The sequence below is a fragment of the Molothrus ater genome, chromosome Z (assembly GCF_012460135.2).
Source record: "Molothrus ater isolate BHLD 08-10-18 breed brown headed cowbird chromosome Z, BPBGC_Mater_1.1, whole genome shotgun sequence".
Classification (NCBI taxonomy): Eukaryota; Metazoa; Chordata; class Aves; order Passeriformes; family Icteridae; genus Molothrus; species Molothrus ater.
In genome coordinates this window covers 163,024-177,808 of record NC_050511.2, presented here as the reverse complement: position 1 = coordinate 177,808, position 14,785 = coordinate 163,024, and the positions used below count along the sequence as shown (strand labels likewise).

At 48.9% G+C, this 14,785-nt stretch overlaps 2 protein-coding genes across 4 annotated transcripts in view; one reads left to right on the top strand and one right to left on the bottom strand.

The window, feature by feature from the left end:
* The window catches only part of WDR7 (WD repeat domain 7), a 46,527-nt gene extending 42,444 nt beyond the window's left edge, over positions 1 to 4,083 (bottom strand). For both annotated transcript variants that reach the window (XM_036402496.2, XM_036402495.2), the window contains exon 1: positions 3,980 to 4,083. The gene's annotated coding sequence lies outside the window, so the exon portion shown is untranslated. The remainder of the gene's footprint in view (positions 1 to 3,979) is intronic.
* Positions 4,084 to 4,859: 776 nt separating this feature from the next.
* On the top strand, positions 4,860 to 13,905 carry TXNL1 (thioredoxin like 1). 2 transcript variants are annotated; one of them, XM_036402517.1, is made up of 8 exons: positions 4,861 to 5,016; positions 6,218 to 6,314; positions 6,650 to 6,823; positions 7,067 to 7,189; positions 8,161 to 8,230; positions 10,797 to 10,969; positions 12,015 to 12,119; positions 13,675 to 13,905. In XM_036402517.1, exons 1-8 carry the CDS (start codon positions 4,919 to 4,921, stop codon positions 13,702 to 13,704), a joined length of 870 nt encoding a protein of 289 aa, XP_036258410.1. In that variant the 5' UTR covers positions 4,861 to 4,918; the 3' UTR covers positions 13,705 to 13,905. The 2 variants fall into 2 exon arrangements, with proteins under 2 accessions (XP_036258411.1, XP_036258410.1); XM_036402518.1 differs by lacking the exons at positions 10,797 to 10,969; positions 12,015 to 12,119; positions 13,675 to 13,905 and adding an exon at positions 9,853 to 10,136 and having other exon boundaries at positions 4,860 to 5,016.
* Positions 13,906 to 14,785: the final 880 nt, after the last annotated feature.

The window sequence follows — 14,785 nt, the reverse complement described above, 5'->3', positions numbered from 1 at the left end:
AGATGGACAGACAGACATGACCCCCCAGGTATGAGGCAATAGTGCTGTTTATTTACTTTATTGGGGGGGGGGGAAGGCTGCAGTCTCCCAAAATGCATAATATTATCCTTCAAACGAAAAGGGAGGGGAGTAAAAGTTGGGGGCCATACAGCACATCCCTGTGCACATAAGAATTTTTGCTCAAATCTCTCTTTTTAGAGTAATTTTGAAGTTACAAATGTTTTAAGTTCTGAGGCTGAAGCAGTTTTTATACCCCTGATGTTGTTATGTCCCTGCTACACAGACATTCATGTTGGGATATGGAATATGCTGCCTTAGGTGAAATCAACCTCATATAATCCACTGACAAACTGGATGCTGGCCACTCTCCAGCAGGAAATGGGTCCAGCACTATCTTTACAGCAACATTTTGGATATTCTGAACATATTGACACAAAAAACACAGTGGAATTTCAATTGTCCCTGGGCCAAAACGGTCTCAATGACTGGGAATAGCAACTCAAGTTGTGGCAATAAAACCCACTTGAATTTGCACAAGATTTAAACCCCACAACAACCCTGTGTTTGTGGTAGCAACATTCTGAGCTTGCCCAGCACTTCCATGCTGTTAGAACTGAGGTTTTCTTATCGGTGAAAAGGTCGTGTTAAATTAATAACCAAACACTCCTTGTGTACTATATCGTGGAGGTTTATGCTCTGAACTCACCCCGGCTCAAAGCAGAGCTCTGATTTAGGGGAGCATGAAATACGTGTGGTTTTGTGGGGTTTTTTATAGCTATATACATGTCTCCTACCCTGAGTTTCCCCAGGTCTGTAAACCTGTTTCACAGCACTTCAGAGGGAATAAATCTGAATTATGACAGAAAAATGAAGGTCACTCTGACCTGCACAACCTGTGCCAGCACCCCGATCTCTTCCAACAGGAATCCCTGTCATTCCTCATGCGTGTAAAAGCACAGGAGCTGTCACTCCATGTGCTGAGCGCTGCCACCCTCTGCAGCCAGAGAACTGGAACGTGACTGTGTCCGTGGAAAAAAGGGGGAAGGGAGCGAGCAAGGGCAGGCTAATGAATGGCTAAGGATTACACACGGCTCCCGGGAGGCTGCTGACAAGTCAGGGATCAACTCTGGGCTTGCCACAAAATCCACATCACCGAATCACTGATACCACATCAAATGACCCTTGCCAGGGAAGCAGCTCATTTCTGGCAGCCCACCGGCCCATCTTCATTAAAAGCTATTTAATTCAAGCTCGAACGTAATGATCAGGATCAATAAAGAGCAAAAATCCAGTCTTTCTGCACGCTGCAAACCACACCTGTCCCTGCAGAGTTAATTGTTATGCAATGCTGGATCAATTGCTCTGTCTGGACCATAAGAGCACAGAAAGAGAAATTAATTCAGCATTTTAAACAACATTTTAAACGAACCAAGAGCTACAATTAAACCAGGCTTGATTTGCAGGGAAATCGTCATAAAAATGGAATAAAAGCAGGAATAAAGTGTCCAGATGCAACAGACCAAAATGCAAATATCAACAACAAGAACAAAACCGCCCACAGCAAACATAAATACCCACTCAATTTTTGTGAGGAAACAAACCAGAAATGACTAAAGCAGAGCTGAAAAACACCAATGAGCAACACAAAAACCCCTTCCCAGTGCTCTGCTGTCCTACTGCTCCCAGTTCAGGGAACAAGTCACAGTGTTCCTGTGTCACCAGGCTGTCAAAAACAGCTGCATTTTTGGATAAATACAGAAAGTCCCCTGCTGGGGGCCAGCATTGCTGCTTGAGATCCTGTATTCAACAATTCTGCATTTAGAGCCACTTCTGAACACTTCCAACCCACCCCACTCTGAATGAGGGGAATTTTCAGAGGGAACATACAGGAGGGTATTACAACATACAAGAGCACTAGCACAAAACTAACCCTAAGAGATTCGGGATTTTCCATGCAGAAACCACATTACCAACCCCCTGACAGTCCCATTGCAAACCCAGTTCTCAGAGCATTTCACAGCAAGGCTCTGGGAGGGAGAGGAAAAACACAAACTACCTCTTTCCTTCTAGTTTTTGACTGTGGCAGCGCAAAGCCTTCATAAAAAACTTCCTTTTCAGGAAAAGCCACATCTTAATTCCCCAGGAACTTGGGTTCCACAGCTTAGCCCCAGCACGCACCAAGTGCAGCCCCTGGCAGCACCAAGATCCCTTTTTGTCCGAAAACAATCAATAATTCCATTTTTTGACATCAGTGATGACAAAGTACAGGAGCAAATCAGCACTGTCCCAGTGCCAAAGGGGCCCGAAAGCAGGCAGGGAATCACTGCACACCAATTCCCAGCACTCAGAACTGCCCCAAACCCTCTATTTCCTGCAGAAAAGGGAACTTGGAAATAGAAAATGGAGATGCCACGAGTACAATTCCTCCTGTGTCTCCATGGGGTAAATTTGTGTCTGTCCACAAGTGCCAAAATCCTGGTTTTCCTCCAAAAAGCCAGTGAGGCAGATTATCCTGTTATTCCATGTACACAGGGATATACACACATCATCCTTGTATTTATCTCCTTCCCTTGAAATTTTCTAACACAAAACCTTGCAAATAATAATAAATAAATAGTATAGAAATAATTCCAATCTTAGACATACAGTAAATGCAGGGATGTGGGAAACACATAACAATATTGTCCAATAAACAGAACAAATGCAGGGATGTGGAAAACACCTTCCCAAAACCAGGATTTTAAAAATATTTTAACAGAAAGCAATTATTGAAATGAGGAAATGAACCAAAAAAATGTTAACTAGTGTGTGACTCTTTGAACTGCTCTGCTTGAAGGTGGGACTTAGGCACATTTAATCCCGGATCAGTTCCTATTTCAGTAAAGCCACTAAACTGATTGTTCCAGTACAAGGAATTAAGCACTGAATCCAGGACTCCAACCCTTTCCAAGCTGTCTACCCAGAGATCCACACTGTGGATTTTTACAGCCAGAAAAGCCCCCAAAGAGAACAATCCCATGGGAGGAAGGGGTGAAACAGAAGCAACCCCACCTCTGTTACACCAGAGCAGCTCTTCCCAAACACTTTTATTTCCATCCAGGAAGGAATTAATCACAGGATTTGTGCGCACACTCCAATAACCTACCCCCAAAACACTAATAAATAGCACTAAATAGTGTTAAACAGTATACTATAGCTATAAATGGGCTATTTATGCATTTTAGGAAAATGCAATGATTTTTAAAATTAATGACAGGTTAGACTTTCTGGTTGTTACTTAGGGATGGAAAGAAGGGACCATTGAGGGAAGGAGAACACAATGAGAACACCTTCCCTGGGTATGCAGGAGCTTCCAAACCTAGACAGAGAACAAAATAATCATTTGGGACACGAGACTGGAGTTAATTAACACCTTCGGAAGCCACTTGCAGGCTTTCCCGGTGCTTAATTTGATGATACACTGAAGCCACAGTAATTTTTCCTGTTTCGAACTGTCACCAAGGACAGTTATCCAAAGCAGCTGGAGCACTCCAAATCCCATGCCTGGGTGCCAAGCGCACACTGTCTGGCACAGGAGAGGGAAATAAACCCGGGGAGGGCTGCGAGGTAGCAAAAACAATCGGCATTAAAAGGCATTTAAGCCCCCCAGAGGATCCATTCCTGCCAGGAGCCTCTCCGTTAGCAGCGATGGAAACCTCCATCCATCCATTTAATAACCCGGCGCTCGTTTTGAGGTGAACCCTGATGAATTCCAAACCCCATCCTGCCCGTTACCGGTGTCCCGGGCTCCCCGGGCCCCCTGGGCTCCGGCCCAGCCGAGTGTGGGTCCCGGAGCGCCCGGGTCCCCGCGCCTCCCGCTGCCGCAGCCTCCTCAGCGCTCGCGGCGCAGGGGATGCTGCGGGGCCTGCGGAGCGCCGCGGGCTCGCCCCGCGCTCCCGCTGGCAGCGAGCCGCTCTCCCGCCCCGGCCCCCGGTCGCACCTGTTCGGTCCCGGTGCCGGTGCCGGGGGCTGTCCCGGCCCTCACGCGTCCCGGGCGCCGCGGCCCCGCCGCGCTCGGTGCGGCAGCGGCCGGATGACAGCGCGTCCCGCGACACTGGCGCAAAGCTCCGGCCGGCGCGCTTGACGGCAAGGTGCCGCCGCCGTGGAAACTGCCGGGTGACGCTGAGGGCGCAGTGAACCGGTGATTACTTGCTAAAAAAATAATTCATTAGTTAGCGTTTACTGCAAGGCTTTTGAATTACAGCAGGCGAGAGTAGAGTGCTGGGGATATTCCCGGTGTTTAGCAGGAAAAGCGGAATTATGAGACATCTTGAAGTGACATTATGTTGTGTTCTAAAGTACGTTGGGAAGTTGTCAGGAATGACGCTGCAAATTGGGTCGGAGAAAGTCCTGGATTTAATTTTGGTTTTATTTTGTGGTTATTACAAGCACTTATATCTTATTTCCCCCCATTTGGCTTCAGCGTTTATTTCACAATTCTTTTCCGTATCGCGACAGCGCGACTTTATTAAAAAGAATAATTTAAGTAAGGTGACAAAAATTTACATCAGCCATCCCCATAACGTCACCAAAAAACGAGTTGATGACGAAACTAGTACTAAAGTTTTATTTTGATATTTAAAATCGCGTCTCCTCTCACAAAATTCCCGCGCTTGCCCGTTCCCAAAATGGCCGCTGGGGGGCGCTTCGCCCACACGCCTGCCCGTTCTCAAAATGGCGGCCGGGGGCATCGCTGCCCGTTCTCAAAATGGCGGCCGGTGACGTCACTGCGTCCCGCGCTGCCCTGCCCCAAGATGGCGGCCGGGCGGGAGCGGAGCGGGGCGGGCGCGCCTGCGCCCGTGCCAGCGGTGCATGCCGGGCGTCCTGCCCGCCGTGACGCTGCACATCGCACCCGGCACCGCCACCGGGGCCCGCGGCCATGGCGGGCGTGAAGGTGATCGCCAACGACACCGAGTTCCAGCCCGAGCTGAGCGCCGCCGGCTCCCGCCTGGCCGTGGTGAAGTTCACCATGAGGGGGTGAGTGAGGGCGGGGGGCGGCTCCTGCGCGCCCGTTCCCCCTCAGGCTCCCGGGAAGGGCTCCGCTCTTCCCGTGTTTTTATTCGGGGTTCCCCGGCGCGGTTTGCAACGTGAGGGGCGCTCCGGAACGCGTCAGTGCAGTCGCAGCATCAGCGCCTTTCTAAGTTCCGTGATTTTTAACACAATGTTCCCAGCTCCTGGCATAAATTCCCGTTTTTCCCGCCGAACCCACTGCCCGCGGACCCGCCAGCCCTCAGGCGCTCTGAGGGAGCAGGGGCTGCGCTGGTGTAAAGCCCCGTTAAAGGGCAGGAAAGTGATGGGAACAAGGCACGGTCAACGCTAAATGCAACTTAAAACTTGGAAAAACATCTTTCGCCCCATAAAACTTGACTGGATCCGCACCCCATTTGCCCAGGACAAGTACATTATCCCTTTTCCCCTCCTCAGCAGGGAGATGTAACTGTGATGAAATCGAGATGAATTTGTCACCAAATGAATCTCGACATCTGAATGATTCCCGTTAATTTGTGAAATTAGGGAGAATAGTGATAATCTCAGGGATTTGGGGGTTCATAGGGCACCTCATTATTTTTTGACTGCTGCCTCTTAGTTATGGGTGCTTTTTTGCCAATTTACTACGTCGTGGGTTTTTTATTCCACTTTTTGTTTCTCTTTCTCAGTGAGAAACTCCCTTTACAGGAATTGGTGCAGCTGAGCACTTCCTACACTTTTGTTGACGCAGAATAAATAAAAAATACACATTTTCATCCAAGCCAATGCAATTAAATCAAAAGAAACCAACTCTGTCTTCCCAGGGCCAAATAAATACGGGAATAACTGGTTATAGGTGTAAATGAGATTTGTTGTGGGAACAATTTGATACGTGTTGACCACTTAAGTTGTGTGTAAATACAATTTTTTTCCGAGGAGGTAGCATGGACTAATGATAGGAGTTTTTTGCTGCTTTTGCCCTCCTTTGTAACACTTTCTTGAGCGGGACTGTGGTGAAAATGCTGCAAATAAAGACAATAAATTGCAGGTTCCCATATGTCGTCCTTCACTGTATCACCCGGGCAGCCAGGTGGAGGGACTGTTCTTAAGCAGGATATCAGGAAGAGCAGGAACCTTCTAATTCCCTTTGGGGCAGGCAATGACAAAGAACCAGAAGTGGAATTCAGTGGAAGTGTCCCTTTTCCCCCAGGTGTGGCCCTTGCCTGCGGATCGCGCCCGCCTTCAACGCCCTGAGCAACAAATACCCACAGGCAACATTCCTGGAGGTGGACGTGCACCAGTGCCAGGTGTGTGCTCCGGAGCCTTCCTGCTGCCCGGGAATGGGGACAGGGGAGGGCACGGGAGCCCTGGCACTGATTGCTCCCAGACTGGGAGGACAGATCCCTCCTAAGGAGAAATGGCCCTGCTGGGCTGCCCTTCCTTTGAGCAGGGTAAAAGCGCAGTAATTCATTGATCCTCAGCCCCAAGTAGTACTTGAGATATTGCACACGGCACCAGGGTGAATGACATAAATGTAAATAAAAGAAAAGAAATAAGTGGGTTTATTGGTGGGATGAGGCAGCTCCCAGTGGTGCAGGTGAGATTGCCTGAGGCACTAATGGGGACTCACATCTGCTCCCAGGGCACGGCTGCCACCAACAACATCTCAGCAACGCCCACGTTCCTGTTCTTCCGCAACAAGGTGCGCATCGACCAGTACCAGGGAGCAGATGCCGTGGGCCTGGAGGACAAGATCAAACAGCACCTGGAGAACGATCCTGGCAACAGCGAAGACACAGACATCCCCAAAGGATACGTGAGTGTCTCCCCAGAGCTTTATTCTGTAGCTCAACTGGTAAAAAAATGGACTTGAAGTCAAATTTTAGGCAGAGCTGGCCGAGAAAACCACTTGTCTGGGCTCTCTTTTCCAGAAAAACTGTGAATATTGACATGTACACATTTAGTAAGAATGGAGAATCTCCGTAATCATTAAAATGCATTTTGTGTGCCGTGCTGTGGCTGTCCCAGCTGTGAGCAGCTGTGTGCTCTCTGTCCCCAGATGGATCTGCTGCCCTTCATCAACAAGGCTGGCTGCGAGTGCCTCAACGAGAGCGACGAGCACGGCTTCGAGAACTGCCTGCGCAAGGACTCCTCCTACCTGGAGTCCGACTGCGACGAGCAGGTGTGCTGCACATGGTCCAGGGACCCTCTGCTGAGGGGCTGGGGCCTTCAGGAGAGGGACTGCAGCCCAGGGATCCGGGCATGTTCTCCTGCAGGGGCCCATGGATCCGGGGATGTTCTCCTGCAGGAGCCCATGGATCTGGGAATGTTCTCCTGCAGGGGCCCATGGATCCAAGGCAGTGCTGCCCATGGATCCGGGGATGTTCTCCTGCAGGGGCCCATGGATCCAAGGCAGTGCTGCCCATGGATCCAAGGCAGTGCTGCCCATGGATCCGGGAATGTTCTCCCACAGGGGCCCATGGATCCAAGGCAGTGCTGCCCATGGATCCGGGGATGTTCTCCTGCAGTGCTGCCCATGGATCCAAGGCAGTGCTGCCCATGGATCCAGGGATGTTCTCCTGCAGGAGCCCATGGATCCAAGGCAGTGCTGCCCAGGGATCCAGGGATGTTCTCCTGCAGTGCTGCCCATGGATCCAGGGATGTTCTCCTGCAGTGCTGCCCATGGATCCAAGGCAGTGCTGCCCATGGATCCAGGGATGTTCTCCTGCAGGAGCCCATGGATCCAAGGCAGTGCTGCCCATGGATCCAAGGCAGTGCTGCCCATGGATCCAGGGATGTTCTCCTGCAGTGCTGCCCATGGATCCAAGGCAGTGCTGCCCATGGATCCAAGGCAGTGCTGCCCATGGATCCAGGGATGTTCTCCTGCAGGAGCCCATGGATCCAGGGATGTTCTCCTGCAGGAGCCCATGGATCCAAGGCAGTGCTGCCCATGGATCCGGGGATGTTCTCCCGCAGGCTCCAAAGGTTTCCCCCCTGAGGATGCCCAGGCCCAGGGCAATAAGGGGCCAGGATGGGTGGAACAGGAGAAGTGAGCCCAGCATTTTATTCCAGAGCTGCCTTATCCCTGGTTCCTGTGCTGGGCTGGTTCCAAGTGCAGAAATCAGAGTGTAATTTTGGTTTTTCCTTCCACAGCTGCTCATCACTGTAGCTTTTAGTCAGCCTGTCAAGCTGTACTCTATGAAACTGCAGGGCCCAGACAATGGTGAGTGCTGCAGGTAGAATGATTTATTGTTGGTTGGTGGGCAAAAATTAGAGTTTGACACACAAATCACAGGATTTATTATGGATTGATACACAAAGTATTTATTATAGTTTGATACACAAAGAGAAGTGATACACAAATCAAAATGTTTATTATAGATTGACACACAAAGTGTTTATTAGAGATTTATACACACAGAGAAGTATTTATTATAGACTGATACACAAATGAAGTATTTCTTACAGTTTGATGCACACATAGATTTATTATAGACTGATACCCAAATACAAGTATTTCTTATAGATTGATAATCTATACACAAATATATGTTAAGTATTTATAAGAGATTGATAGAGACATATAAGTATTTATTATAGATTGATACCCAAATTATTTATTGTAGTTTAATACACAAATAGAAATATTAGAGATTGATTCACAGGCAGAAGTGTTTATTATAGATTGATAGACAAAGAGAAGTGTTTGTTATTTATTGATACACATTTACAAGTATTTATTATGGACTGATACACAAATAGAAATATTCATTATAGATTCATACACACATAGAAATATTTATTATAAATTGATACACAATTTATAAATTGAAATATTTGTTACAGATTGATGCACACAGAAGTATTATACATCGATACAGTAAAAGAAATATTTATTATAGGTTGATACACAAATAAAGTATTTATTATAGGTTGATACACAAATATTTACCATACTTTAACACACAAACAGAAGTGTTTATTGCAGTTTGCTACACAAAAAGAAGTGGTCATAGTTTAGTAGGCTGCAGAGAGAACCTGGCTGTAATTCCAGGCTGGAGTGAGAGCCATTGAAATCTTCCCCATGTTCTGTAGTAACCCAATCTCCTGGCTGGGTTCTGCCATCCCTGGCTCTGTAATTCCCATTTCCCTGTGTGTGTGTCCAGGCAGGCCCCAAATCCATCCCTGGACTCTGTAATTCCCATTTCCCTGTGTGTTTGCCCAGGGCAGGGCCCAGTCCATCCCTTCCATCCCTGGGCTCTGTAATTCCCATTTCCCTGTGTGTGTGTCCAGGCAGGCCCCAAATCCATCCCTTCCATCCCTGGCTCTGTAATTCCCATTTCCCTGTCTGTGTGTGTCCAGGGCAGGCCCCAGTCCATCCCTGGCTCTGTAATTCCCATTTCCCTGTGTGTGTGTCCAGGGCAGGCCCCAATCCATCCCTTCTATCCCTGGTCTGTAATTCCCGTTTCCCTGTGTGTGTGTCCAGGGCAGGCCCCAATCCATCCCTTCTATCCCTGGTCTGTAATTCCCGTTTCCCTGTGTGTGTGTCCAGGGCAGGGCCCAGTCCATCCCTGGGTCTGTAATTCCCATTTCCCTGTGTGTGTGTGTCCAGGCAGGCCCCAGTCCATCCCTGGGTCTGTAATTCCCATTTCCCTGTCTGTGTCCCCCAGGGCAGGCCCCAAATCCATCCCTGGCTCTGTAATTCCCATTTCCCTGTGTGTGTGTGTCCAGGCAGGCCCCAGTCCATCCCTGGGTCTGTAATTCCCATTTCCCTGTCTGTGTCCCCCAGGGCAGGCCCAGTCCATCCCTGGTCTGTAATTCCCATTTCCCTGTGTGTGTGTCCAGGGCAGGGCCCCAAATCCATCCCTGGGCTCTGTAATTCCCATTTCCCTGTCTGTGTCCCCCAGGGCAGGCCCAGTCCATCCCTGGTCTGTAATTCCCGTTTCCCTGTCTGTGTGTCCAGGGCAGGGCCCAGTCCATCCCTGGGCTCTGTAATTCCCATTTCCCTGTCTGTGTCCCCCAGGGCAGGCCCAGTCCATCCCTGGCTCTGTAATTCCCGTTTCCCTGTCTGTGTGTCCAGGGCAGGGCCCCAAATCCATCCCTGGGCTCTGTAATTCCCATTTCCCTGTGTGTGTGTCCAGGCAGGCCCCAATCCATCCCTGGGCTCTGTAATTCCCATTTCCCTGTGTGTGTGTCCAGGGCAGGCCCCAATCCATCCCTGGTCTGTAATTCCCGTTTCCCTGTGTGTGTGTCCAGGGCAGGCCCCAGTCCATCCCTGGTCTGTAATTCCCGTTTCCCTGTGTGTGTGTCCAGGGCAGGCCCCAATCCATCCCTGGCTCTGTAATTCCCGTTTCCCTGTGTGTGTGTCCAGGGCAGGCCCCAGTCCATCCCTGGCTCTGTAATTCCCGTTTCCCTGTGTGTGTGTGTCCAGGCAGGCCCCAATCCATCCCTGGGCTCTGTAATTCCCATTTCCCTGTGTGTGTGTGTCCAGGCAGGCCCCAGTCCATCCCTGGCTCTGTAATTCCCATTTCCCTGTCTGTGTCCCCCAGGGCAGGGCCCCAAATCCATCCCTGGTCTGTAATTCCCATTTCCCTGTGTGTGTGTCCAGGGCGGGCCCCAAATCCACCCCTGGTCTGTAATTCCCGTTTCCCTGTGTCTGTGTCCCCCAGGGCAGGGCCCCAGTCCATCCCTGGCTCTGTAATTCCCGTTTCCCTGTCTGTGTCCCCCAGGGCAGGGCCCCAGTCCATCCCTGGCTCTGTAATTCCCGTTTCCCTGTCTGTGTCCCCCAGGGCAGGGCCCCAAATCCATCAAGATTTTCATCAACCTGCCGCGCTCCATGGACTTTGAGGAGGCGGAGCGCAGCGAGCCCACGCAGGCCCTGCAGCTGGGCCCCGAGGACATCAGGGAGGATGGCATCGTGCAGCTGCGCTACGTCAAGTTCCAGAATGTCAACAGTGTCACTGTGAGTGCCGCCGGCCCGGGGGCGGCGCTGCTCCGCTGGTGCTCGTTTCCTGTCAGAGCCCAGCCGGGCAGGGGCTGGGCCAGTGGGGAATCCCAGCTCTGGGGGTGAACAGGTGCCAGCAAAGCAGAGCTGCTCTCTGAATAGTTATGGAATGGGGAGCCAGAGACCTGTGTAATGGAGATAAAGCTCCCACAGCTGCAGCAGCTGGAACGGGTGTGCAAATGTCAGAACCCAGGACACCCCTCTGGCTGCCCAGGACAGCTCAGAAGCCCAAAACACCTTGGGTTTGATTGTGACCCAGGGAGCAAGTTCCCAACCTTAGATGGAGATCTGCAGGCCACAACAGCTTCGGTGGAATAGCAGTGAAGTTATCATGGGGTGGAAAAGCAGATTTGGGGGTTCTGGAATGGAGATCCAGGGGGCAAGGTGGGGGGATCTGGGTGTGCCCAGCCTTTCTCCTGCTTCTCCTTGGCCTCCATCCTCTGCTGTGAGGGTGGCACTGTGGGTTGGCTTAGAGTAGAAGCTCCCTGTCTAACACAGTTATTGTAAACCCTGCACAGGCAGCTTTTAGTGTAAGGACAGAACACAGAGTGCTGGGGCTGCCCTGCTGGACAGACCTCAGCAGGAGCAGGGAAAGAACTTTCTAGATAAGGTACAATAAACAGCCTTGAGAGCCCTGGCTCCTTCTTCAAGTGCCAGCCTGGGAAAAGAGACTTTTAACTCTTCTTGAATCAGCCTGATCCCAGCAACGAGGAGCTGACCCCATGTTTCATGAGGCTAGTTTATTATTTTCTGTTCTCTATGTTACTAAAGCTACACCAAAAGAAGAAAGGATTTCATCAGAAAGCCAGCAAGGGATAGAAAGGATTGATAATAAAATCTTGTGATTGGCCATTGATTAGAAACAACCACGTGGAACCAATCCCAGACGCACCAGCAGCAGATAATGGCTCACTGTGGTCCCGAGGCCTCTCAGAAAAAAGGGTTTTCCAGAAATTCCAATCTGAGATGCAAACCCAGCCCTTATTTTGGTTTGCCCGTGCAGTTGTTCGTGCAGTCCAATCACGGCGACGAAGAGACGACGCGAATCACCTACTTCACCTTCATTGGCACCCCAGTGCAGGCCACCAACATGAACGACTTCAAACGAGTGAGTGCCAAACCCCGTCTGAGAAATCCTCCCTTCCACTGACTTCGGTTTGAAAAGAAACTCCTCCGGTATTCACGGTCCAAATTGCAGAGCCCTGACACCAGAATTCTAGCAGCAAAACTTGATCTGAGCTACAGCTTCATTCCTTTATTGAACTCAAACTTCATTCCTTTATTGAACTCAAACTTCATTCCTTTATCGAACTCAAACTTCATTTCTTTGAACTAAAACTTCATTTCTTCTTTGAACTACAACCTCATTTCTTCTTTGAGCTCAAACTTCATTTCTGTCCTGCTAAGAACTTCCCAAAGGAATTGAGCAGCTTTTCCTGCCTTTCACTGCCACTGAAATCACTCAGCACTCATTCTGCTGCTCTAAAATAAACACAGCCTTCACTTCAGACCTCCCTCATTCTCCCAGACTGCAAACACTGCCTGTTTCTTTACTTCCAATTGCTTTTGCCATTTTCCCCTCTTTTTCTCCTGGCTTTTCTACTTTTTCCTTTCTTTTACCTATTTATTCCCATTTCCCCTCTCACTTTTCCCCAAAATCCCATTTTTTGTGGTCAACTCACACATCTGGAGCAGCTGTAGGTGTCAGTGCAGGGATGAAATGAAAGTCCCAATTTTCTTCTATTTTTTCTACTTTTCCCTTTTTTTTTGCCTGTTTATTCCCATTTCCTCCCTCATTTTTTCCCCCAAATCCCCATTTTTCTCCCTTTCCCTCATTCTCCTGCCTTTTTTCCTGCTTTTCCCATCTTTTTCATTTTCCCCAAAATCCCATTTTCCACCAAAATCCCCAGTTTTCTCATTTTTCCTCATTTTCCTGCCTTTTTTCTCCTTTTTCATTCTCCTCAACATAACCATTTCCCCCCTGTAAAATACTTCATTTTTCCCCAAAAATTACCATTTTTTCCCTATAAAATTCCCATTTCATCCCAAAATCCCAAGAAATGGGGATTTTGGGGCAGAAAAGAGGGAATTTCAATGGGGAAAAAAGGGAATTTTGATGGGAAAAAAAGGGAATTTTGGGGAAAAGAAAAGCGAACTTTGCAGGGGAGGGAAATGGAGCATTTTGGGGGGAAATGGGGATTTTTGAGGGGAAAAATGGGAATTTTGGGGAAAAGAAAAGCGAACTTTGCAGGGGGAGGGAAATTGGGGATTTTTGAGGGGAAATGGGGATTTTTGAGGGGAAAAAAGGGAATTTTGGGGAAAAGAAAAGCGAACTTTGCAGGGGGAGGGAAATTGGGGATTTTTGAGGGGAAATGGGGATTTTTGAGGGGAAAAAAGGGAATTTTGGGGAAAAGAAAGGCGAACTTTGCAGGGGGAGGGAAATTGGGGATTTTTGAGGGGAAATTGGGGATTTTTGAGGGGAAATGGGGATTTTTGAGGGGAAATTGGGGATTTTTGAGGGGGAAAAATGGGAATTTTGGGGAAGAGAAAAGCGAACTTTGCAGGGGAGGGAAATGGAGCATTTTTGGGGTGGAAATGGGGATTTTTGAGGGGAAGAAGGGATTTTTTGGCAAGAGGGTTGACTGTGCTGTTTCCTCCTGCAGGTAGTGGGCAAGAAGGGCGAGAGCCACTAGGGAGCCATGGCCAGCCTGGTTCCCTGTCGCCATTCCCGCACCGGTGCTGCCGTGAGCAGGGACTGTCCCTGGGGTTGCTGCCATTCCCAATAAACCATTGCTTTAGCTGGGCCATCTTCCTCCTCTCCTCCTCCTCCTCCTCGTGCTCCTCGTGCTGCTGCTGCTGCTGGATTTGTAAATAAAAGCGCTGACTTTTGCCAAGGTGCAGGTTCTGATTGCAGGGATGCGAGCACGGAGCCTGGGGCCGGGCTGCTGCAGGGCCGAGCGAGGCAGGAGACGCAGCTGGAGCCATTCGGGTATTGGTGGTATTTATAGGGTGCAATGTCTGCAAATCCAGTGCAGGAAACGCAGCTGGAGCCATTCGGGTATTGATGGTATTTATGGCATTGATAGGGTGCATTTCCTACAAATCCAGTGCAGGAAACGCAGCTGGAGCCATTTGGGTATTGATGGTATTTATGGCATTGATAGGGTGCAATGTCTGCAAATCCAGTGCAGGAAACGCAGCTGGAGCCATTTGGGTATTGATGGCATTGATAGGGTGCATTTCCTACAAATCCAGTGCAGGAAACGCAGCTGGAGCCATTTGGGTATTGATGGTATTGATAGGGTGCAATGTCTGCAAATCCAGTGCAGGAAACGCAGCTGGAGCCATTCGGGTATTGATGGTATTGATGGCATTGATGGGGTGCATTTCCTACAAATCAAACAGAAATATTTATCCTAGATTGACACACAGATTATTGATCATTGATTGATCCATAAATATAAATTTATTCCAGATTGACACACAGATTATTGATCCACACATAGAAATATTTATCCTAGATTGACACAGATTATTGGTTATTGATTGATCAACAAATATAAATTTATCCTAGATTGACACACAGATTATTGGTTATTGATCCACAAATAGAAATATTTATTCCAGATTATTGATTATTGATCCACACATAGAAATATTTATCCTAGATTGACACAGATTATTGGTTATAGCTTGATCCACAAATAGAAATTTATTCTAGATTGACACACAGATTATTGATATTGATCCACACATAGAAATTTACTCCAGATT

Bases quoted from the DNA above. Each gene is read 5' to 3' on its own strand.
- TXNL1 (XM_036402517.1), top strand. From the start codon at position 4,919: ATGGCGGGCGTGAAGGTGATCGCCAACGACACCGAGTTCCAGCCCGAG. The intron at 6,824-7,066 runs GTGAGTGTCTCC...CTCTGTCCCCAG, and splicing joins CAGACATCCCCAAAGGATAC to ATGGATCTGCTGCCCTTCAT. The intron at 12,120-13,674 runs GTGAGTGCCAAA...TTCCTCCTGCAG, and splicing joins ACATGAACGACTTCAAACGA to GTAGTGGGCAAGAAGGGCGA.